Here is a 26,147-nt window from a genome sequence, read left to right on the forward strand (position 1 = left end):
AGGTTCAATAAAATAGCTTTTACCGCAGCTAGAAGGGCCTGCAAACACACATGAAAAAGGGTGTTGTAACAGGGTGTCTATCGTACATGATGCTCCCTTTTCAGTAACCATAGGGTAATGTCGTGTAATCAGCGGTGAGCATACACTTATCAAATACTACCCTCAAGGTTTTTTGCAGCATTTGGGTACTAATCTCCCGGTGTTTTTTCTCATGCACTATTGAGGATTGCTGGACCATGATATTTCTGGTTGTGTTTTTTAAAGAGTACTTCTGCACTAACTCCTTTAAGCTATCAAAACTGATTTTCATACTGTTGCCAACATTCAGAGTGCTACCTTTTACTTTCATACAGACAGCACCGCTGGATGTCCTGTGATATTGGTTCTTGTTCACGAACACAGTTACCATCAGATCATTTTGGTGCCGGTCGAGTGATTAGGTCTGTATAACCCCCATCAAAGAGTGTTTCTCAGACATTTTAGATACAAAGTAGCAAGAGTGTTGTCCACATGTGACGGCTTCAGGATGTTGAACCAGTGTTCTATTATAATGTATTACGGATGCTATATGCATACCATAGCTCAGTATTGCGCCTCTGCATATTGGGTGGTTTGGGAATTACCCCAGGCTATCAAAGACAGTTATTGTACCCTTGTCTATAAACATAGCTATCCAATGGGTGCCTTTGTGATTCTTTAGATCAGTGTTGGCCACAAGGCTGGCAGGTCGCTCATCAGGTATACCTCTTGCAAGGTTATCACATTAATACACACCCCTAAATGTTTTCTTAGCATGTTTTTCTTTACTCAGGAAACATTTGATCTGGTAGGTATTCATTACATGTCGTACAATACTTGCTGTTGATTGTTGAGTTCCATGACCAAGTTAAATAGAGCCATAATAATAAGATTCACAGTGTTTGGTAAACTTGCAGCAAAATGTACCTCAATGCACAGATTACCATTCCTAATCAGATTATAATAGCCAGTTAATGCATTATCAGGTCTCAAATCCAAAAGCCAACAGTGTGTAACCCCCATCCTAATCGTCACAGGGTATTACAAAGCCTTTATCACGCAAGTGTTTACCAATGATGGAGACTAGGCCCATATACTTCCTAATTGTATTTTTGTGTTTAAAACTGGGGCTTTAGGCTTTGGATGGTAGAACGACCCTGTCTTTAAAAAGAGCTGCGTAGTTTATGTTGTAATGTATAAAATTGAAAGGATTGCTGGCGTAAGACCCAGAAAAAGCAGTATTGTCCACAAAACCAATGATAATTATTTACAGTAACTGCCGCAGGAATAAGTTATCTTGACTGGCGACACGGCTACCCGCTGTAACACTGAACATTTTCAAGAATGTCCTCTCGACAGGGTATTTTAAGTTAAATACTTGTAGAACACATTGACCCTTTTAACAAATAAACTTGCTGATACGATGATCAACTTGTAGGCTTCAGCGTCATCACTGTTAAGGCAAAAGGCATCTTCATTTCTAGAGAGTTTAATTTTCAGATCAACGCCATTCACCATTCAACATTGGTTTCTCCTGGAAAAATAGATCTGAGTGTAGACGGCCTAGTAAATCAAAATTTCGCCATTCACCATTAGTTTCTCCTGGAAAAATAGATATGAGTGTAGACGGCCTAGTAAATCAAAATTTCTACTACCTCTTGCATGTGCCGCTAGTTTTTATAAATCTGGTGTTAGACCCATCTAGAGTATAATCCTCCATATGTCTTGCTGAGTCCTTATAGAAAAGCCCATCTGTAACATGGGTGTCCAAAGCATCATTGCTGTAGTTCAAAATGCTTTCTATGTACGCTCTCTAAGCATACATGTTGTTACTCTGCGTGATCAGGCTGTCGCCTAGAGTGATGTCAACCTGATTAAAGAGGGTGGCTGCGGGGTAAGCAATCATGACTAATTTAGCAACTGAAGGGATAGCTGACCCATCGGCCTTTGTTATTTTACAGGTCAGGTAAAGTAATGTGTCATTTAGATCCAGGTACATCTCCATTGATCCCAATATGTAAAACTCTATGGACGCTAGAAGAGATATTGCTGTGAGGGGAGCCACTTCCATGGAAAAACTGTTTTCAATGCTCATTTGTGTTGGGGGTACGGCAAACAGATCTAGTTCAGATTTGACAAGTTCCACCGAGGCACAATGGATTTCTCTTGGCTGGTCTGTTCTTGCTAATTCGTTTTCTCTTCTGAGCGGTTTTCGTTGCTGATCTTTGTTTTTTATGCGCCCTTGGAGGCCCTCACTTGTGCGATGCTCTCCTTTTTCTTTTGGTTGGAGTTTTTATCACATGTACCAGACCTGAACCCTCTTGCGGTGGATGATTCAAACGATTTGCGATGGAGGTTGTTGCCGTAGACAGCACATCCTTAGCGATATTTGTAGCTGCGGTTTTCACATGTGATTTGGCTAATTCAAACCCTTTTTTACATAAAAATGGCATAGCCCTTCGAAAGACACTTCTACAAATACTTCCTAAACCCACTCCATACATAACGGGCACCCCTTGAAAGTAATATTGATCTCTATAAGTGGCTTGCCGCTGGTAATAATCACTATAAACGTACAGCTCCCCATAGTTCTTCATGAATACCATGTTTTAATAGTCGTTTTCCCTCCTAGGGCACATGTGTAGTTTCACTAGGGCTTTCCCCTATTTAAATGAGAACAGTTCCCCCCGATCATCCCTTATCTGTATATTGATGGTGTCAAAATGATTCTTAGAAACCGGGATATAATCAGATTTAATATATTGTATATTAACAATAGCGTTATTTTCCCCTTTCACCTGGGATGTTCTCATTAGGGGGGCATATGAGTCACCTACTCTTTGATATTCTACTGTATCACTGTAGATCATGAGGTTGTAAAACCCCCAATCATTATCAGCACGTGTTCTGCCTAAAGCTTTATTTCTTTTTACATGTTGAACGGTTCCCAACACCCTAAAGAGTTTCCCACTACATATAAACTCTGTGGTAAAACCAGTCGAATTTAGAAATACTTCTCAATGCGCCTTATCCAGAAACAGCTGTATATCTGTATACCGCTCAATGTTTGCGAGAGCCTTGTTGATAGCACTAGCAAAGTTTGTATACTGCTGTAAAAACCCAGAGGAAAACCTAAGTGTAACTGTTCAATAGGACCTTCAAGCTTGATGGTAAATTCGGCCTCTGTTCTATCCATAGTGTCCCATTTATGGATGTATTGAATCACCATTAGACTAGCTTACCACAATCCTTGTAAATCAAGGAGTTTGGCCATCTTAACAAAATAATTTGATATTTCATTGTTAGGGAATGTATCTAAAGAAGCGTTAGTGGGAAAGGTGATTTAATAGACGCTTCCATCTTCTCAGGGAGTGCGTTTGCTTTCTATATCATTAACAGATGCAGCGCTGACCCAAATGTTAAATTTCTCAGGCCACCCTACCTATTTTACCAGGCTTTGGGCCTCATTACACGGAAGGCGGTAAGGGTTAACGGTCACCGGTAATGGTACCGGTGTCCGTTAACCCTTACTGCCTTACTACGAGGTCCCTTTGCGGATTGGTACTTTAACGCCTGCTTTTTAGCAGGCGTTAAAAACCAACCCGCAAAGGGACCAGGGTGCTAATTACGTTACCGCAATTTGTGGTACCGTAATTAGTACCTTCCCCATTATGCCCTATGGGGCAAAAATGGGAATGGGGAAGGGCAATGTGGGAAGGGGGAATTACCGCCCTGCCAACCTTGGAATAGGGTGGTAATTCCCCTTTCCTCCAAGGCGGTGCCGGTATTTTACCGGCATGGACCAAGGTGCTAATAGCACCTTGATCCACCGCCTACCGTGTAATGAGGCCCTTTGTTTCTTAATTCCTTTACCTTTACTCTGAATAATGTTCTCAACCCTATAAAAACATTGGGGATCATTTGTGACCATCTGTAACTCTTCAGTGTAAAAATGACTGCTCCCACCATCCCTAACATAATCAACCAGTTGGTAGGTGTATACCCCATCTTTCGCAGACACCTTGGACACTATAAAAATGTTATCAGTAAATGATTGGTGATACCCCTTTGTAAAGACACCTTTTGACTTGGAAACGAGGATGTGGCCCCCTACTCAAAAGGGCGTTTTCTTGACCTTCTTCGATAACATATCAGCATACAACTTTCTCCACACTGTTTGTGAATTTTTAGGCGTTACAGAATTTGGAGTCATGTTTATAGACCAGTGATAGCTATCATTGGACACCTCTATAAAATGTTGTAATATGTCCACATAACGATGTGTATTGTTTGCTGTAAAAAATCTCCAGAGTTTAGATTTTAAGGCTCTATTAAAGCATTCAACACCAGCAGCCATAACTTCATTGTACATTATAAAATGATGCACGTTGTGTTGCTTTAGAAGATTTTGCAGGGGCCTATTTAAAAACTCCTTGCCGGCATGCGTATGTAATTTTACAGGCACCTGTCCTTTGCTGAAGACATGTTTGAAAGCAGCTGTCACTCTTGATCCGGTCTTATCCCTCAAAACCACTGCAAAAGCATGTTTTGATAAAATATCAATTACCGCCAGGATGAAACGCGCACCATCGTTCTGCTTTTCAAAAGGGGTCATATCCACTAAGTCTGCCTGCCATTGCTTGTCACGGTCAGCTACCACAGTCCTTCTTCTTTTAAAACGGGGTCATATCCACTAAGTCTGCCTGCCTTTGCTTGTCACGGTCAGCTATCAAGGCTCTGCTTCTTTTAAAATGTTTTCTAGCATTTTTATGAAGAGTATATGCCTCTATACCAGATAACCATTCCTTAACAGCTCCATGAGTGATGGGTTGTTTGTCGTGTTGTAGTTTTTTATAAAGAGCATCAATATCGCCATAACTACCAATTACGTTTTTATCATAATGGCTTTTGTGCATGCTTGAATGAGAGCTGTTAACTGCTGAAGCACTTGAAAAAATAAACAGAGGCATAACGGGTGAAAGACATTTTTATTACAGCTATCATACATATAGGGCCTGACACAGCGTTACCATTTGTGATATTTTTTCTGCAGCATTATAAATGCCATTATTCAAAACCTCCCGCTCCACCCGCATGTAACTCTGTATGTAAAAAAAGACTCGAAGCATTTAAAAGTTCATACAATTCGCGGTCCTGTAAAACGTATCCTTCAATGCTAAAGTAATGTTCATACAATTGCTCCAGAAGCTGTTGCAATACCGCTCTAGGGTGCAGGTATAGAGAGCCCACATTGTATTTGTACAGATGGCAGTATTCAACCAATACCGGTAGACAGGTGTTTGTACATATGTTAGCTATAAACATCACGCTTTTATAAGAACGGTAGGGTCGGTTGTAGGTACCTGTAGATATTTCAGAGTATTTGGGGTGGTTTCCAATATTCTCTCTTTCAGCATAGCGTATAACAGTTTTTCCACATATAAATGTTCAGGCTTCAGTTTATGATCCACACGCATTGCTTGAACTTCAGAAGTTTTATCCTAGAAACAAATGTACACATATAAGAAGCAACCTCTTTGTATTTCTTTTCTATTTAAAACAGCTTACGGCGTGTCGGACAAGATTTATGGGTCTTCCCAAAAGTGTAAAGGTTACAAAAATCTTTTTTGTATTAATCGGGCTACCCTGTTTCTAAAACCACGGGACTAGCTATTTGTAAAGATCTAATTTTTCTATCTGGTTTGCGGCAATGGTATATTTTTATGAATGTTTTTGATAAAACACTCTCCATACTAGCATGTACGTGCATGGCCATGCCTTTATAGACAGATTTAAACAGCTGAAAGGCTTGATATGAATTCAACATAAAACATATCTGCCATATGGTTCTAGCGTGATCATTCGGAAGTAAACATTCATGAGCATCCTGTTGTGGGTCATCGCATTTATGCCTATAGCACCATTGGTAATAATCATGCTTCAAGCACATTTTCACTACACAGGCCACAAAAAAATGAACAGTTAAGGACTCCAAAATGGTGATAGTTTCCTCTTCTTCTTAATCAGAACTTTCAAAGCATTTTAAACAGACATGTTTCTTACACTTATTAGTGCTTTGGGTTGCTGTACTTTCGATCATTTTTTAACAGCACACACAAACAAAAGTGACGGTATTGAATGAAGACCGCTAACTCTCAATGCCGTCAACCTTATCTGCAGTTTTCTATAATTCAAAAAAGAAAGAAGTTTACTACTTTAATATGTATCTTTACACAAAGTTAATACAGACACAAACACACACTTTCCTATATACTAGATTGCAAAGGGCAAGCCTTCATAGCATCAGCAGCATCAATAAACAGCCTATCTTCATCGGGACTTGCTTCCAGCTCGGGTGTCATGGCCACTTCTTGAAATAGCTTATCCAGGACGCCCAGGTCCTCATAAAAGGGCTCTTCAGGAGTCTTCATAGACTCATCCATAGCTTTGTAGTCTGGCTCTGTGGAATTGGTGTCCGTTATAACCGCATCTACACCATCACAGCATTCAACAGCAGCTTTGAAAGTTTGGGAATTAGGCGGCAGCATATCACCAAGATTCATTAAAAAAAAGGCCTGGCTCAAATCATCCCACTACCGGCGGGGTGTTGCGATTCCTCATCAGCTACAGGAATTGTTGTTGTCAGGCTTCTCGGACGATCATACTTTTCAATGGTGTTGCAGTCATCATTGCCTAAGGTATTCTTAGAGTGCTAGCTTTAATGCTTCATGATTCAGGGTATTGCTAGCGTTAGACAAATAGTATAGCCAGTCTTCAGGAGTGCTGCATACCACTGGCCGGAGCTCCTTCTGTATATATATACAATTCACTCCATCCGTATGGGGAGGGTGTATGACTACATCATCTCCACAGCGCCCCTGGCGCACCATGACACATTTCAGATCAAAAGCGCCCTGCCTACCCCACACCACCCGTAACATCACAGGTTAATACCTGCATCATCTCTCGGCACCCTGTAAAGTCTATACCCCACTTCTGGGGTCTTGGGGACATACCTGTGGAGGGTCAAACACACCATCTACAGCCATGCGGACTTCTATTGACCGGTGCAAACAATACACAAACAGGGCTTCACACAAATTACTTCCGGGTCAAAATAGTCACACCATTTACCCCCAACCTAGAGGGGGGACTTACGAGAGCAGCACATCTTGCCACATCTGGGCTAAGTCTTCCAACCATGCAAAACATCCGGGGGACCTCCATGAGGTCACTTCCAGGATATGGTTTGGGGGACTTCTGGGTCACTGCCGTGAGGTCACATCCTTGGTAACACTTAGGCTACGGTCATGCCACTTCTGGGGCACCACGCCCAGTAGGGTGGGACTTACGTTTGATCCTGCATGATAGCACTTCCGTGCAACCCCCATGATGTCACTTCCAGGTCAGGACTTCCTGGCAACCCCCATGATGTCACTTCTGGGGCGGGACCTCCGGGTGACCCCATGATGTCAGTACCGGGGCAGGACTTCCAGCAGGGCGGTACTTCTGGGTTAAAGGGGCATGCCCACATGTCACATTATGCAAGCCACGCCCCTTTTTGAGTTTGATAGAAGGTAACCTTAACACTACTCATGGTGGTAAATGCTTTTCCAAGGGTGCTTAAGTGTACATACAGATTTGTGAGCTGCAATTAGTATTTACAGTTTGTTATTTTTTATTTGTTTTATTTTGATTGTTTGAAGATGTCAAAGCAAAAGAATCATATTACATTTTAATAACTGTCTCACTGTGCTGGCATTTCAAATATACTGGTATTTATTAGAAAAACAATAGTAATAAAGGGAACACAGCCGACACGTGTTTGGACCTGCTGGGTCTTATTACACTGTTTTGCTTTGCCTAAATGCTGTTTGTGGTTGCTGAACACAGTGAACCGTGTTATGCTGAATTGTTGGCAGGTTTGCCTCCTATCAGCCATACAGGTCTGATCGGGATGTACTTAATAAGCGTTCAACCTTGATGCGGCTGTTTAGCCCCTTAATTATTGGGACAGGCACTGTATGAAGGACACAGCTGCTTGATGTTGCTACCTTTTCAGTGCCAATTGGCTATTTTATTAGTCAGGATTCACTTTGACTAAAAGAAAGACCCAGCAGGTCAAGAAACATACCGGCTCTGTTCCCTGTCTTACTATTGTTTTTCTAACATATGCAAGTTTATTTGAAATGCCAGAGCAGTGAGACAGCGATTCCACTTGTTAACCTATTGTCTTCAGAGTCTGGTTGGGCACTGGATCTCTTCCATTCATTGACACCTGCAACAGACTTCTGATAGTCTCTGTGAGTGCATGGGATTCAGTTTATAGTGCCCACGCTCTTATCGTTTACATTTTTAAAAGGCAAGTTCCAAAAGCAGTTGCAAAATGTGAGAGTTAGACCCAGCTCTGATGGCTTCTTGCCACAGGAGACGAACACTCTCACTGCTTCATAACCAGCGATCACAAGGCACTCTGTTATAAAGAGCTAATAACAATGCACTGTACCACTGTATGCAAGGATCAATGCAGCTCTGCTCATGTCTGGTGTTGCTGCTGCTTTCCTTATTCCAGTGTTATAAAAATAAGCATTGGAAAAGCATGTTTTGGCTTTTGTATGGAGGTTTGCAACCTGTGGCTCTTCTGATGTGTTGTGGTACATCTCATGTCATCCCTCACCATTGACAAAGATGACAGGGTCTCAAAGGGTACGCTGTACCAGTCTGCAGATGTTTTGACTTGATAACACAAAGCAGCAGCATATATCATTATGCAGTGGCAATAAATCTCTCAATGATGTAACCATGCTCATTGAAGGAACCCCCCTGTATGCTCACACCAGAACAAATATAACCCGCTAGGGAAAAAAGGCCCAAGTCGATCTTGTAAGGATAACAAGTTTTAATTTCACACAAAGATGAGAGCAACAGCAAAGAACTCTGCTGACAAGAACGTTCTGCTGAAAGAGGGTACAAGCAGAGGCTTAAGAGGAGACACATCGTCATCGTGATGCTATACATATAGTAAAAACCCACATGGCTGGTTGGCGTGCGCCTATACAGGATCCGCCTTCTCCATAAGGGATACCAGGTCATTGGTTCCAGCCCAGTCTGTCTGTCTTCTATCACGTGGGTGCTGCAGCGATCATCTTCTTCTCACTGACGAAGGTCAAAGAACAAATTAACTACACTCCTAACACAATGCTACTTCATCATTATACTGTGCACCTGGCAGGCTTTAAGACTGGCATAAAGTAGAGTCTGTGGCACTCTAACCTCCACACACACATTTCACTCACTCCCTTCCGCGCCATCTGGCTCCAAGGTCTCCACTCTTGAGCTATAATTTATGCCTCTCATCACCTCGCAATAAAAATCATATACGTGTAGCTCAAAGACGTGCAATGTCTGTTCTCTTTTAACATTCAGAACTTGTTACTTTAGGGTTAGTGGTCGAAGGTCACCTGGTGCCATAGAATTCAGGGATCTTGGGGATTAGTCAGTTATATGGGCTATAATTCGTGGTCACCTGGGGATGGGCCGGGTCATGCTTTGGCCAGTGTGTGATAACATGCACACCAGGCGCACGTCTATGAGAGAGGGCCTTGTTGGGCACATTCCTTTCAGATAGAAAAACATATTTTGCAACACTGTTAGAACAATGAATGAGCTTTATGGTGGTTTGCGGTGTGGGTACTCCTCATGAGAGCTCGGGCATGGCTGGAAGTTTCCCTCATCTCGCAATTCGGGCCTAGTGCATGAAATGCCTCATTCGCCGCAGACTTTGGGCTTCATTACAGGTTTGCCGGTATGTAAATAAGGGTGCCGGTAAGCTCACCAGCACCCTTGTTGCTGGACCGGCAAACCACATGTTTGCCTGCCGGAGGCACTGTGCCCGACAGGTCTGACCCTGCCGGGCACAGTGGTCATGGCAGGCAAAGCTGTCACAGAAGCACCGGCACTGTTAACAATGGTGCCGGTGCTTCCATGTCCCCACTCCAATAGAGTCCTATGTGAGTCTATGGGAATGGGGATTAACAAAATTACCGGCGCCTGACTTTCCAGCTGCTGGACTTGGGATAGTCCGGTGGCACCGGGAAGTCAGGCATCAGTAATTCTTTACGGGTCTGGCGGCAACCCACCAGTAGCACTGGCAGGGTTACCACTGGACCCCTAATGAGACCCCTTGTCTCTTAACTATAATTACTAAGATCTATGCAAAATGCGCTAACATCTACACAAAATGGCAGTCTTGCTCGTGTCCTGGGCTACACTATGTGGGGTGATTATATTGGGCAGGGGTCCTACCCCTGTCCCACCTCCCCCTAGCCCATCATAGTGCTTCGTATGCCGCTCGCCGTACTCTAAATCGCTTAGGGGCAGTGGGACGGGGTTGCCCCCTTCCCAAAATCATCTTGTCTTTTGGTTATTCATTTTTATGTTGTATTATATGTATGTAGAAAGTATCAGCTGCTCGGATAACACTGGAAAATATTCTATAATTGATCACACTTTAATAGCTATAGCCGTGCTGCTACACCCACCCTGGACTCTGACTCTAACCACAAATTACAGATGACCACAGCTGCTAGATGTAACCAACTGTCAAATGTGCATGAGTGAGATGATGGAAAAACCATTGCTAACCATTGGGAACTGTGATGTTGTGAGGAATTGTCATCTGACAAGGGTGTGAAATCCCTGTTTTTTTCTTAAATGTGTATTAATTAATATAATTATGCAGGTAATTGCATCTCTGGAAGGTTAGTCTGCGGGTCACAATCCACTTTTATAAGCTCCATGCCAAAAGCATAGTGTGTATCTGTGCCTTGCTGCATCAGTATCCTGATCTGCAGTGTCTGCTCTACCAGTGGCACAGAGGTTCAGAGATCACAGTTGCCCTATTTGACAGCTGCAGTGACAGCTAAATCTCTGCAGCACAGGGGCTGCATTTCATATATGGACCCTTGTACCAAAACTAGGATGATCATAAGTAGCCCAGGCTGGTGGCAGGGTAAACTCGAAAGATAAGTTATGCCTAGGTTAAGGCATGGTGTATGGCACTAATCATGATCATTGCAGCCACATTAAATTCGATATAACATATGTGTCAGCTCTGTCGAGCTAGTTCAGCTGTGGAAGGTGATGTGTATTCTGACCATACAGGCCAAGCCTGACAAAGGACAAGACTGGAACCTGAATGGCCATGCCTCTTCTTTGTTGTCTTTGTGAAGGTAGTTAACACCCTCTACCAGAGACAGCCACCCAACAGGCAGCTGTGATGGGCCCAGGCATCAAAGGGGCACACCCATTCAAAGGGAGCAGCTTCACACCAGCGTCCCACATTTCTAAATGCATTTCATCCTAGTGAGAACAGAAGGGGGGCAGTGTTAGTGTAGATAGGAGATCTCTGTATAGTGCAGAAAGACTTACACCATCTTGTTTCTCTCTGCCTCTCTTTGTCCTTATTATGCCCTCCACTTCCTCTAGAGCAAAGCACTTTGGGGTGAAGTCCACTTATTTTAAGGACAGGGATTGGACCACTAAGGCAGGGTAACCTTAGTCTAATCACCTGCTCGCTTTCACCTTTAAAAGAGGTGGCTCACACCACTTCTTTGATTCAACTTGCAACAGCATTTTAGAAATATTCATTGGACCTTTTCTGGGAGAGTTCTACTTTCCAAAGCCCTCAATCATTGAGTGGGAGAAGGAGCAGTCCAAGGAAGAGGAGAGCTCTGCCCACTACTGCCTCCCGGGGCACTTTGTGGAAACACATGCTGTGGACCATGAAATGACATTCTGCACCAGAATCTCCCAAGTTCTGGAGGAGCAGACCCTAAAAGAACGCACCCTGTCATAGAGCCCATGAATGGAAGGGCAGATCTGCGAGGGATGCCACCAGTGCTACTTTCTGGCAATCCTCTGAACCTTCTAACAATGGCTTGCACATTGACCCCACTCGACGCTTCATAGTGGTCTTACTGAGCCCATCACCTGCAAGGCTCGAATGAACCACTTGATACTGTGACCTGACTCAAACCGTTGGAGAGTACTCACTGTCTCAAATCAGGGGTTACACCCCGACTCGACCAGACTCACCCCACGAAATGGCTGCTTTGCCGAAACACACATCGAAGCAACAGGATCACCATTTCAAACACTGCCGCCCACCAACTTGAACCGCTGGATCGACCCTTTCCAACAGTTACAACCTGTTACAACCTGACTCGAGCCCAACGTCGAAGAGATCCTGGTGAGTGCCCTGGTCTGCATCGCCGAAAGCCAACTTCTAGCTGCACAGAGCTACCACTTTTGAACCTGCTTGATGCCCACTTGCTGCTGAGCCCACATAATCCACTGTCCTGGAACTTAGTCAAATCCGCTCGTACAACTGCTCAAAGCCTTGCTTGACGCCATTGACCAGCCAAAGACTTGTGATGAGGTGCAGATGACGAATAACCATTTAAGCGCTAGACACTGGGTCTGTCACTTTTGAACCTTTGTCACCCAAAGACATATCCTTTTTGTGGTAAATAAAGTGCCATTCACCTCTGTATTCATACTCAGAGTGCTGTGTTCTTCTATATGTTGCTTCTTCTCTGCTCTTTCCAGAATGCTGGATTTTGGAGTCTTTTCTATTTAGTTTTCTTACAGACAGTGTGTTTGACTAAAGAATAAATATCTTTTTAGAACCTTGATTGGACATTCCTTTTATTTTGGACTATGTTACTGTGTTGTTTGGGTCACTAATGGATCACATTCACACCTCTCTTAAGAGCATAGCCTTCCCTCGGCCCACGTTACCAAAAAACGTGAATGAGGTAGCGTGCCTGTTTTACCTTAATGATTGTGTTGGCTCTCGGATCGTAGAAGTGTGAGGGCTCAGCCTGCATTGTGGTCCCTACTAATCCTCGTACTCCTGCACAGCAGAATCCATTTTGTCACAGATGTATTTATATCTACAGAGGGGGGCGATCAATGTAGGTCAGGTGTGAATGCACCACTTTACTGTAAGAGTAGTCAGAGATAAAGGAGAGAATTTCCAAGTGTACAGTAGGATCATAAAAACAGCAGTGGGGCAATGAACTTAAGGCAGTGAAAGGGAGGAGGGCAATGCCTCTAATAGCCACTAGGAAAAGGTAGAGAGGTAAGGAGATCAAGCCAGGGGCTTGCAATCCAAACTTAACTTATTTGCTCAGTACTGCACCAATAATAAAGTATCCCCTAATGGGAGTAGATCACAAATTGTTATATTCTCTAAGGGCCGAAAGAGAATCAACATTTTTTCATGGAATCTATGTGGGGAGAGATTGGAATGTGTGGACTCCCTAAAGTACTTGGTTTATAATCTGTCCAACCAGTCTGTGAGTGTAATTTGGCAGCATACCTTGAGAGTAGGCTCTCTCCCTTGACCTTTAAAAGGACATATTTGTACAAAAGGGTGTGTATGTTTTCTGGTCTACCAATTCGGCGCTTCTATCTGGCTAAGGTTGAACCTGTGATTTTGTGTGATGTAGATTTCTGCCTACCAGATATGGGGGATTATCTTAACGTGGTACAAAGTAAACTGTGGAACAGGTTTTGGGACTTTCAACTGTATAATGAGGCATGAACTCTGCCTCATTTCACTCAAGGCCTGGTATACCGGGTGTATGCTGGTTTCTATTTCTAAGATTCTCTGCCCATCCCCCAGTAGTCTTTACATTGATCTGTCTAATATTGTCAAGGAAGCCACAGTTCCTTTCCGTTAATTCCTTTATTAAAACTATGAAGGATATCCTGATTCATATTGGTGGAACTGAAGGGGAATTAGAATATCGTCCAGGATCCATTAAGTCTAAATTGTTCAGACTAGATTGGGGGGAAACAGTTGATGCAATTGGTCTTTACAGAAAATACACTGAATATGCTAAATTTGTACATAAAGTTGAATGCATCCCGGATATCTAGAGAAGCTTCCCTGCAGTAAAGTACTGAGAGGTTTACTTACATTTTCTCCTTAACCAGTTTCATTCTAAGGAACGTATTTTACACTGGAAAGGCCAACAGCCCTTACTTGATAACATCCACTGTATGCATGATTAGGAAATTCTTAAGCATTGAGTTACTGTCTTTCCTTACTTTCAGGAAAATAGAGAGAGATTCTTCAAACAAAATGCTCCTTGGGAGTATGATTTCTCCATTAACCTTTTCTGGTCCCGTTTAATGTGGGGACACAATGGGGCTCATTACGAATATGCCGATCCGGAAGCAACGGTGCCGGTAAGCTTACCGGCATGTTGTTTCCGGACCGGCATATTCCAGGACTGACTACAGGAGCTGCTGTGCCTGACAAGTCGGACATTGCCAGGCACATCAGCCATGGTAGGCAGACCGTCACAGAAGCACCGGAACGGTTATTAACAGTGCTGGTGCGTCTGTGTTCCCCATTCCCATAGAGTCCTATTGGACTCTATGGAAATGAGGATTTACAATTTACCGGCGCCTGACTTTCCGGACTACTGGGGTTGTAATACCCCAGTGTTACCGGCAAGTCAGGCACCGGTAAATCTTTACGGGTCCGGCGGCAACCTGCCCCAAGGTTTCACTCATTTTATCTTTGTATCCATTTTTATTATGTGTTTCTGTTCTTATATAGTGAAATGTGCTTGTTATTTATCTAGTGAGAAATTGTGTATTTTTCTACTTGCTTTACTTTCTGCATCATTTCTGTATAACCATGTCTTTTTTTGTGTAAGGTTGCTTTGGTAACCAAAATCACACAAAAATAAATAAATAGGGAAACCAAGCTTTTGGTCAAGATTCTGGCAAACTGATTAATGCAGATAATTCGATCCCTGGTTGACCCAGATCAATGCAGTTTTATGTCTGAGAAATCTTCCCAAATGAATCTTAATACGTTAATTGATCTCCTGCCATTATCAGGTAGACTCTCAGGCCAACCAGTGCTGTTAAGATTGATAAAAAGCTCTTGACTCCCTGGAACAGACATTTCTGAAAGGCCTGCTGAAATAGATAGGCTTCTGTCTAATGTTCTTGAGCTGGGTACCAGTGTTATATAGGCACGACTGGGTAGAGTTAAGATCAATGTTATTACCTCCTGGATGTTTTCTCAGAACCGTAGGATGTGGCAGTATCCCCCTTCCCCTGTTAATCTGACCCTTGGCGAATTGGATCACAAGTGACCGAGTACTGACAAGTTTCTGGTGGACCCCGGGCACAGAGGATTATCTCATGTTTTATTTAAAGGATCCTGCTCTGTCGGTTTCGAGGGCTGTCGATATAGTTAATGAGTTTGGAGGCCATAGTGGTTTTAGGATTAACTGAAATTAGTTGATGTGCAATACGGAGAGCGAAAGGTGCACATAATATCTGGTTGATTGTTAGAGAGCAAACTAATTTCATTCAAGTATCTTGGGATCAATGTGGCTAGCAATAGAGCCGACTTCTTCAGGTTGATTTGGTTTTGTCTCCTTAATAGATCTCTGGTGGCTGTTAAACGATGGTCACTGCCACTCCTCATAATTGGTATGGTTGTGGTTTTTCATGATTCTCTATATTCTGCGGTCTATTCTCAAACTATTGTTGGGTAATTGAATCACAAGGATTCCCTTGAAAACTATATGTAGATCCACATGGCAGGGTGGACTGGGTCTCCTACACATTCAGTAGTTCTACTAGGCCTCATACATGGTTATATCTAATAAAACATTTTTATGTGCAGGAACTGACCAGATATTAGAAAGGGAATGCATTCAGTAGGGGATACCAGAACAGGTCTTCATTGCTCGATAAAGGGTTACACACTTCCCCTGCAGGTAGAATGGTGGAACAGATATTAAAGATATGGAGGAAAATGATAGGATGTGGTGGTAGGGCCAAGCTATTAATTTCCTTCTTGGGTTATGACTTACGTGGGGAGCTAAACCAATCTCTGTGCGGTAGAGCATGGACGGAATTAGGACTATTGAGAATTGGAGAGGTGGTTGGGAATGGTCAGTTAAACATTTTACTGATATCCAGGAGGAATTTAAAATGGATCGGGAACATTTTCCAATATCTGATATTTGTACTTGCTCTCAATGCCCAGTTAAAAGGGGATTTGAACCCCCAGAAGCTTCCCTACTTGAACAATGGACGATGGAGGCAGAGTTTACCAGTAAAGAAATCTCAATCCTATACAGGGAATATCAATAAGGTCCACTAGTCAAGCAAAGGGGGAACTGGGAGGCAGATCTGGGGAGAATGAAAGAAGGTGGCTGGAACGAGGCACTGCCCCCAAGGAGGCCACAATTAGTACCAAGCTTCACCCAATACAATTTAAATGACTGCATAGAACGTATTATCCTGTTGTCAGGCTTCAGAGGATGCGGATGATGGAATATGTGCAATGTGCCAAATGCAAAGAAAGCAAAGGTACTTTTAGACACATGATTTGATCATTTACACATCTTCAGGAATACTTGTATAAAACTTTAGATTAGTAATACCATTTATATCTAAGAATAATCACAGTAATAATATGTGGAAATCAAGTTGCAAGTGATTGTGGGAATGGACAACCTCAGAAGCGTGGTCAATGGTGGTGAGACATAAGCCCTCATTCTTTTAGATCTTTCGGTAACATATCATACCATTAGCCAGGCCACTCTTCTGTCTCTACCTTTATGCTTACGTGTCAGATACCAGACACTGGCCTGTTTGAGTTGCTTCCTGTTGGGCTGAACTCAATCCATAACTCTTCCAGCCTTTGAACTGGCCCTCATCGCTATTCACATCTGGATTCCGGCAGGGATTATCATGGTTTCTATTACTATTTAACTTAGACATGAGACCATTGGCCTATCTTGTTCACTCATAAAGCCTGTTATTCTACATGTGCATGGGTAACAGTCAGGTAACCCTCCATTTTGGGGAAGACCTGGATGGCACAGTGGAAAAACTCCAAAGTATTATGGAGGAGGGCCGTCTGCCTGCAAAAGTTTGAACATCAATCTAGCAAAAGCTGGGATTTTGCTTTGTCACTTTTTACTCTGGTTAGCTCCAGAGTTGATGGATCGTCTTCTACTTAGTGGCTGTTTACATTTGATACTTGCCCCCCTGCTCCAGGGTAGTTAAAGCTCAAATGATTTCGGTGTTGCACTCTTTCTTTTATTATTTACTCATTTAACAGATATTCCTAGACCAGTTTTCTCTTTCTCATAGGCTCCAACTGATAAACAGTTTGATATCCAGTAGGTTGGACTACCTCAAAGCATTTGGACTACAGCACTTAATAAAATGATAATTATCTAGCGTGAACCTAATGAGACCAGTCCAAACATACTATTTCAACCAGTGTTATATGAATTCCACTGGCTTCCCATCGAAGGAATGGTTGAACTGCAAACACTACATCACAAAAGCCCTGGATTTACATAGCACTAATTTTCTATATCTATTCCAACACAACCATTGCAATAATACTTGTAATCCCTTCTTATTGCTCCGCTGTCCCGACTAGCAAGATGGGGCAGTCACTCCATCTCTGTGCAGGCAGCCAAATTATAGAGCTCCATTCCTGCAGAGATCAGGCTGCTTACTGACCACTTAAAATTCAGAAACAAACCCAAACCATATTATTTTCTGCACTGAGGATTTCACTTCCTCACCTACAAGCATTTCTCCTAGTCCTTCCTTGTCTCTGAGCTATTTCCATGCTAGTAGGGTTGTACCTCTTTAAGGTGAACCAGTGCTTAATAAAACCCTACACTATACCAAACCATGTACTACTGTGTGCTAATGACACTTTCGGGGGTTTGGTCCCTTCTATAGTAAATGAAAGTAAATGAATGGATCCAGCTTGGTGGGAGGAAGGTATCCACAGTCCAGCATTTACATAGACTTGCCCTCCAGGAGGAGGAGAAGCCGGAATGGTAGACTACACAGAGGCCGGGGCGACTGTGTACATGTGAATTAACGTTGAACTCCATGCATCATAATGGAATAAGGCAGTGTGAGCAGTAACAATGCACAATGGAAGTGCAATACTTACTTTGATCTGACTATGCGCAGTCGCAGAGCGGGCATGCCAGAAGCATGGTCAGAATCATTAATTCCATCTGTAAAAAAGTGTTAGGTTTTACCTTTCCACTAGTATATTCTGGAGAGTTGCCCAGGGCTATACCCGAGGTTATGATTAATTCAAAACCTTCCAGCCATCACCTCTTTGTTTTGCTTAAGTCACCCTGAGTGGGACGGGTATGCCCAAACGTGGGTCCCGAGGCTGCTGGGCCAAGAGACCCAAGCTACTCCTCACTGATGACACCCAACAAGGCAGAAACATGTCTGGGGGTGCTTGTGGTCTTGTGCAGAAGGGATGTGACCTAGCAGTCTAGGCTGGACTGCCCCTTTTGGGGAGGGAACAAGCGTGATTTGCATATGGTTTTCCCCTTCTGTAATGGCTTGGCACGCTGAAATACGATGGTCGGGAGGGTTGCCCAGAGCTATGCCCTTGTTTATGATTAATTCAAAACTTTCCAGCCATCACATTTTTGTTTTGCTTTAGCAAGATGGGGCAGCCATTCCTTCGCTGTGCAGGCAGCTAAATTATGGAGCTCCATTCCTGCAGAGACCAGGCTGCTTACTGACCACCTACAATTCAGAGACAATCTCAAACCTTATCACTTTCCTCACTGGGGATTTCACCTCACTGCTTTCAGATGTTTCTCTGGGTCCTTCATTGTCTTTGTGCTCCTATCTCCATGCTATTATGGCTGTTTCAGAGGTAAGTGGCTGCTTTAGCACCAAGGTACTTCTTTAAGGTGTACAAGCACTTCATTAAACCCTACACTATAACATACCATGTACTTGTTTGTGCTAATTGTATTGACCTCATATTTAAACTTTTCTCTTATGTCTGTGCTTGATTTAACAAGCTCTTTACAGCACTTTGACACCCCTGGGGTTAGATCCATTCTATATCAAATAAAAGTAAACAAATGGATCTAGCATGATCTAAGGAAGGTATCCACAGTCCAGCATTTGTGTTGACTTGTTAGACTGCACAGAGGCCGGCAGAATGTGTACATGCTACATGCTCATATGCACGAGGGCATAATGTGAACTAATGTTGAACTCTATGCATCATAATGGTTGGTTCTCTATTCTATCTTATCCTTTTTGTTTCAGCGCCTGGACTCACTAGGGCTTTGGCGCTATATAAATAAAGTAACATAATTTAACACAACATAATGGGATAAGGCAGCGTGAGCAATAGCAACGCACAATGGAAGTGCAATGTTTACTTTCATCTGACCGTGCGCAGTCGCCGAGAGGGCGTGCCAGCAGCATGTTCAGAATCATCAATTATAACTTTAAAAGTGTTAGGCTTTACCTTTCCACTATTATATTCTTTGCCCTTGTAAAGTTTGGAACATAATAGTTTTCTCATTATATAAAAGTCCCAAAAAGTCATGTATTTACACACTGTGGGAAATACTTTAAAGGACTGATAATGAAGGTTTTAAACGACTTTTATAGGACAGGTTACCTTTTGTATAGGTCATTGACAATCTCCTTGTGTTCTTGCATCCTTTTAAGAGTTTTGTATTATGTATATATGTTTAGTTCTTACCTTTCTTCGCCTTGTTTTTTTCCACTTTCATCTTCTACTGCTATTTCATCAGTGCTCTGAGCTGGTTTACTTTTTCTGTAAAAAAACAAAATGATGTGTGTGCTATTGTAAAACGTATGCATGCAACTCCATTCGCTGCAAATGCAAACTGCCTAGAAGAGTAACTCCACTCATACAACGGGTACATTTCGGACCTCATCGTTGCTAAAAGGGCTCGATCAACAATGCAGACCCAATTAGAATTTACTGATATGGCGATTTTCTAATTTCGTGTTCTATCACGATCAAAAATGACAAATGCGTTGGTCAGCAAAAAAATAAAAACATGTGTTAGTTACATGAAAAACCAAGACTTAATCTTGAGGGGTGCTAATAATATTATGATTTGCCCATTTAGAAGAACTCAAAGATATAGAAAGCCACTTCCTCTGCATACTAAAAGCCAGCATCAGATATCATTAACACAATTGTATCGCTCATCATGCTTATACAATCAGCTCCATAGTTCTCTGCTGACCTAAACATTGAGAGAAAATCTCGAGAGACCAAATTAACCGATAGAAACTCATAGTTGCGAGAAATAAATACACAAATAACACCTGTGTCAATTAAAAGCCCAAATTGCCTTGAAAACGGGCCTAAGAAGTATTTTGAGATTGCAAGAAATGCCTGCACCCCTTGGCTGCATACTCCATTGTATTTTCACCAACAAGTTACTGTTACTCCCTCATCAAATGTGCTCTATGATTGTAAAGCACTCAGCAATAGGACTGCGTTGGCTGCCACCCCACCTTTATAAAGCGTCTCCTGCAAAATACAATGGGCCTGATTTATAAACATGTTATAACATGGGAAAGTCCCACTGAAAACATTTTTGTTAATCGGGCCAATGGCTTCTTTCATATACTTAATACAATCAGAAACGTAAGCGTGCCCTGGGATGAATTGAACCCCAACAGCTGAGGGCGGCATCCACAGAGCTCATGTGTATACCGCAAGAGCCTGACCTGTGAGGTGACTGGCATTTTCATTGAGTCTTGCAACTTGACATTTCCAAGGCCAGAAACTATAGCCACCTGAACTGACGGAAGAAAGTAACAATAGGGTACTTATGGATTTAAATCCAATTTACGTAGAAACTGAGAAGGCTAGATATGTATTGTACTGCAGAGGTTGGTCGGCATCATGAAGAGGGTACATATTTTCAAGAAGAATAGAAACATTAAAGTAACATATGTTTGCGGTATCTTCAGTAGAGGGTAAATGTTCACATCCAGAAGGGTCTTTCTTGATCGAAAGTGCCTCACTTTTTCAAAACAATGGGGTCATTTGCTATATGCACACAGTATTAATAGAAGATGAAAACATTATGGAAAAAACTGGGTTTTCACCTGTTTTTGCACTTCAGGCCATTTCCATTTTTTGGCATGCAGAGCAGGGATGGTTTATGCCTGCCCTGTGCATTCCGAAAGCCAGTAAACCATACATTAACACCAGCATCACATGTATTTCCTGCTGGTATTAATGTTTGTTTGTTTGTTTATTTATTTATAGCGCGCGCCAGACCCAAAGGTATCCGGGCGCGTGTGCAAGAATACTTTAAGCTTACAGGTTACAGTTACACATTCCAAGTAGATACAGGATACATTGACAACAGGCTAATGATTACCCTACAAGTTTGTAAAAGAGTTATATACAGAGTTATATACACAGGTATTTGTACACAGAGGTGTATACACAGTATACATTGGCAGTCAAAAAGCAAGGTGGAGTAAGTTGGGGAGATGATCATGTAAGTATGCATTCAGCTACAGGTTAACAGATGGTTAAGACGTAGGTAGTCCTGGTGTCGGTCAGTTATAGGTTATTTCCTTTGAGCCATTTAATACAGTTAAGTCTAAAGTGTGGATAGGATTGGTCAGACCTTAAAGGGGATGGGAGAGCGTTCCACAACTGGGCTGCTTTGACAGGGAAGCTGTTGCTTCCGGCTGTGCTCAGTTTAAATGGGGGCACAACTACCTGGTTGGTATATGCTTCTCTGGTAGGTCTATTGGAAGTTCTTCTTTTGAACCTTTCTGTTAGGTATTTGGGGGCTAAATCATGAATACTTTTGAATGTTAGTGATATTGTTTTGAGTTTCATGTTGTCTGCTGTAGAGAGCCAATTAGATTGTCTTCTGACATCTGAGATATGCTCTCTTCTTGGAATTCCTAAGGCGGCTCTGAAGGCATTGTTCTGCAAGGTTTGGATTTTTTGCAGCGTGTGTTTATTAGACCCTATGTATAATGCGTTAAGGTAGTCCAATTTGGATAATAACAGAGTTCTTGATAGGGTGAGGCAGCTGGTAGCAGACTGGTATGGTTTTGCTGCTCTAATAAACTTACAGGTGTATGCTGTACTAGAGGCCATCGCACTCACCTGCTTTGTTAGAGAGAGGCAAGAGTCGAGGTAAAAACCTAATGTTTTTACCTCTTTTGCTACTTTAATGGTGTTGCCATCTATAACAAATGATGAATAGCCATCGTTCAGTCTTTTGATATTTTGTGTATTCCCCAGTATGAGTTCCGTTTTGTCATCATTCAGGCATAGACCATGACGGGCCATCCATGCCTGAATGATGAGGTATATCTTATTCACCATGGCCAAATCCTGTTCATAATCCCCCGAAAATGGGATGAGAATCTGAGTGTCATCTGCATAGTTAGTGTAGGTGACACCCAGAAGGTCCAGATCATCAAACAGGGGCTTCGTGAAAATGTTATACATGGTAGGAGAGACGCAGGCACCCTGGGGAAAGCAACATGTGATAGGTACTGGGTCAGCCGCTGCCGAGGTAGAGAAAACCCTCATAGTTCTGCCACTTAAGCACGACTTGATCCACGCAATGGCATGTGTGGAGAAGTGGGCCGCAGATTCCAGGTGGGTACAGAGCACATCATGATCTACCAAGTCGAAAGACGCTGAGAGATCCAGTAGGAGGAGTAAGGCTGTTTTTCCAAGATCTCTCAGCTCATCGAGTTTTGAGATCGATAAGCGCGGTTTCGGTACCGTGCTGAGGCATGAAGCCTGATTGTCTGGTACCTAATAGTTGATGCAGCTCCAAGTATTTTTGGATCTGTAAGTAAGCCAATCTGTCTAGTATTTTTAACAGAAATGGTACCGTTGTAATTGGCCTGGGCCTAATGCATAGGATTTCTAACAAATTCACCTGTCTTTGGCGGTTTATAGTCATAATGTCGAAAATAAAATGTCGACAGACAAAAATTTCGAAAAAAAATGTCGAAAATAATAATGTCGACATCCTATACTTATAATGTAAAAAGTCATTTTTTCGAAAAAAAAATGTCGACAATTTTTTTTTTTGACATTATGACTATAAACCCTTAAAACTATCAACACCTCACCCAACACCCCCCTGCCACCCCCCCCACACCCCCCAACCACCCTTTCACCCCTCATACTCAACACATACCAATTATTTATTTATTTATTCAATAAATAAATAACCTAAAAAAGGATCATTTACTATGGGGGGGTCCCCCCCAACCCCCCCTCACCCAACACCCCCTGCCACCCCCCCACACCCCCCCAACCACCCTTTCACCCCTCATACTCAACACATACCAATTATTTATTTATTTATTTATTTATTCAATAAATAAATAACCTAAAAAAGGATCATTTACTATGGGGGGGTCCCCCCCCAACCCCCCCTCACCCAACACCCCCCTGCCACCCCCCCCACACCCCCCCAACCACCCCTCATACTCAACACATCATATATATATATATTTATTTATTTATTTATTCATACAATAAATTAAATTTCGAAAAAAATATCGAAAAATGTCGACATTTTTGTTTGTCGACATTATTGTTTTTCGACATTAATTTGTCGACATTTTGACTGTCGACATTATTGATGTCGACATTATGACTGCACACCGTCTTTGGCATCTTCTAAAAGCAGGGGATTCCATAGGAAACCATAGTAAATCCTTCTCGCAAGCGTACATTGCGGGAGGCACTTACAATTCTTTGAACTATAAAGTGCAATACATGTGTGTCAACCTGAATCTGACAGTTGACATGCATTTTTTGCACTTTGTAGTGAGTGACGTGCATGAACGAGTGCTGATTTCGGAGAGATTGTGTTCGTGAAATACTCTTTTTTAGACAGGCATATCAGGCAATCGTGCTCAGCTCAGCGCACATCTCCTGCAATTTGCCTCACTGCCTGTTTTCCTGATAGCGATCTGTAGCAGCTGCGAAGGCAGAGTGAGTGTCATAATTATATGCAATAATTAGTTTAAAAAGAAAATAGTCATAGTCTGCACCACACTTTTATGGAGAACTGTCAGCTCTTTGCTGAGCCATTATGAATAATTTTTCAAACCATGTTCTTCAGCTCAGGTAAAGGTGGCAGAAGCTGCAGGACTTGTCAGGTGACCTCTGCTTGATTTATGTATTTTTCTAGTCGCTGATATGTCTAAAGAGAAACAAACTGCAAATCTCCACTCTTGTCATAGTGTGGGGGTATATGCAAACTACGCTGCTCATGCACAAAGTGTTGCTCAGTGCATGGTGACATATGGAAAATTAATGGAAAAAGTGGCCGATACTGTACGACAGATTTCAATAAATATGTCATAATAAAGAGACACTGTTGTGATAATGAATATTTTACCCCAAAACCAAAAGTTGTCAAGCAGTTTCAAAACTGTGCGATTTGATGTTTGGAGACAATGGGGGTCATTCCGAGTTGGGCGGTAAAGGAAAAACGATGCCAGTAACGGATTACCGGCATCGTTTCCCTTTACGGCCCATTCTGACCCACCAGACCGTTATTTACGGCGCCGTAAATTACGAGGCCGTAAATAGCGGTTCAGTGGCGCGCGCCAGACACTCCATACCGAAAATAGCGCCATGGCGTAAACTGGAGCTGATCCAAAGTAAAGCGGTCATGGAAAAAACGGCCTCCACAAGGCCGCAAAGTACCTTACCGCCATGGAGTAAATACCGGCATCGCCGAGAAGGTGTTAAGAACCATGAGCATTGCTTCAAGGAGGCACAGGTGCACTCAATCAGCACAGGTGGAGGCAATGGAGTCTGTCACAGCACAAAAGGAGCACACCCACACACCACACCCCCTCCCACACCAAGATGATACCAATTGTAGCAGCATTCCTGGAGCTGGAGGCCCTGCTTGCAAGGCAGCAACTACAACAACAGCAACAACAACCACAGCCCCCACCACAGAGGATACACAGGAGGAGAAGGAGGGTGAGACAGGCCCAGCATGCCCTACCGGTGCAGGCACCATTACCACGCCGGCAGCCCCCAATCCCCTGCATCAGTGCCACCCCCTTCAACCTCACACCAGAGCAGATACACACCCTGTACCGGCTTGACCGGGACACCATTACCACCATAGTGGACCTGATACATGACGACCTAGTGAGCCGCAAAGAAATCTGCACTGTCATCCCCCCTCTACTGAAGGTAGTGTCTGTGCTCCACTTCCTTGCCACAGGCACCTACCAGCATACAGTGGGGCTCATGCATGGTATTTCACAGCCCATATTTTCCCAGATACTCAACCACACAAGGGACTACATATCCCTACCACGGACTCCCCAGGAGATATATGACACCAAAGTTGCCTTCCATGCACTGGCAGGCATGCCAAATTGCATAGGTGCCCTTGACTGCACCCACGTCAAATTGGTGGTCCCGCATGCCATGGAGGTGCCGTATCGTAACCACAAGCAATACCACTCCATCAACGTCCAGATGGTGTGTAATGCCAGTAAAGTCATCACACATTGCAATGCCCGATACCCCGGATCAACTCATGACTCCTTGGTCCTGCGGAACTCAACACTACCACGCTACATGGAGCGACATGCTGGACGACGTGCCTGGCTACTTGGTGAGTAACCTGAATGGGCCATGGCAGTGCATTGGGGCTGTGAGTAGGTTGTTGGCATACTCCGCCTGTGTGGGAAAGGGGGGGGATGCATACTCCACCTGTGTGGGAAAGGGGGGGAGATGCATACTCCACCTGTGTGGGAAAGGGGGAGGGGGGGAGATGCATACTCCACCTGTGTGGGAATGTTCACGCCAGTGCACGATGTGCACCTCACAGAACACTGTGCCCTAAGACAAGTGACACGGCACATGACCACTTAACCACACAGTGCTGAATCCGAGGCGACACCTAACACTACATGACTAACAGGAAGCCTGGACAAATACCACAACACATGCACCACTCATCGGCGCCCATACACACCGTAAGGGCATCCTGCACCATGCAGTGCAATAGCACCATGTCGCTGACTCCTGCATCACAACACACAGGACAGTCATCCCTGGGAGTGCATAGAAGTTAGTCTAACAGGGACCACACAGCGTGTCACTGGTCCAGCACCCCCATAGGATTGCTGCAAGTCACCATGGTAGGGATCAGTGCAGAATGACGAGTATGCTACCAACTACAGCCAACACCCCCCTG

General features: G+C 43.2%; 1 protein-coding gene across 1 annotated transcript in view; it reads right to left on the reverse strand.

Annotated features, from left to right (window-relative positions):
• LOC138467253 (uncharacterized) overlaps positions 1 to 26,147 on the reverse strand; it is a 436,076-nt gene that overhangs the window by 112,037 nt on the left and 297,892 nt on the right. Inside the window, exon 6 of the mRNA XM_069607272.1 lies at positions 19,631 to 19,705. Within this exon, the coding sequence (XP_069463373.1) occupies positions 19,631 to 19,705 (75 nt within the window). The remainder of the gene's footprint in view (positions 1 to 19,630; positions 19,706 to 26,147) is intronic.

This window comes from Ambystoma mexicanum, chromosome 4q, assembly GCF_040938575.1.
Source record: "Ambystoma mexicanum isolate Mex_15411 chromosome 4q, UKY_AmexF1_1, whole genome shotgun sequence".
NCBI lineage: Eukaryota > Metazoa > Chordata > Amphibia > Caudata > Ambystomatidae > Ambystoma > Ambystoma mexicanum.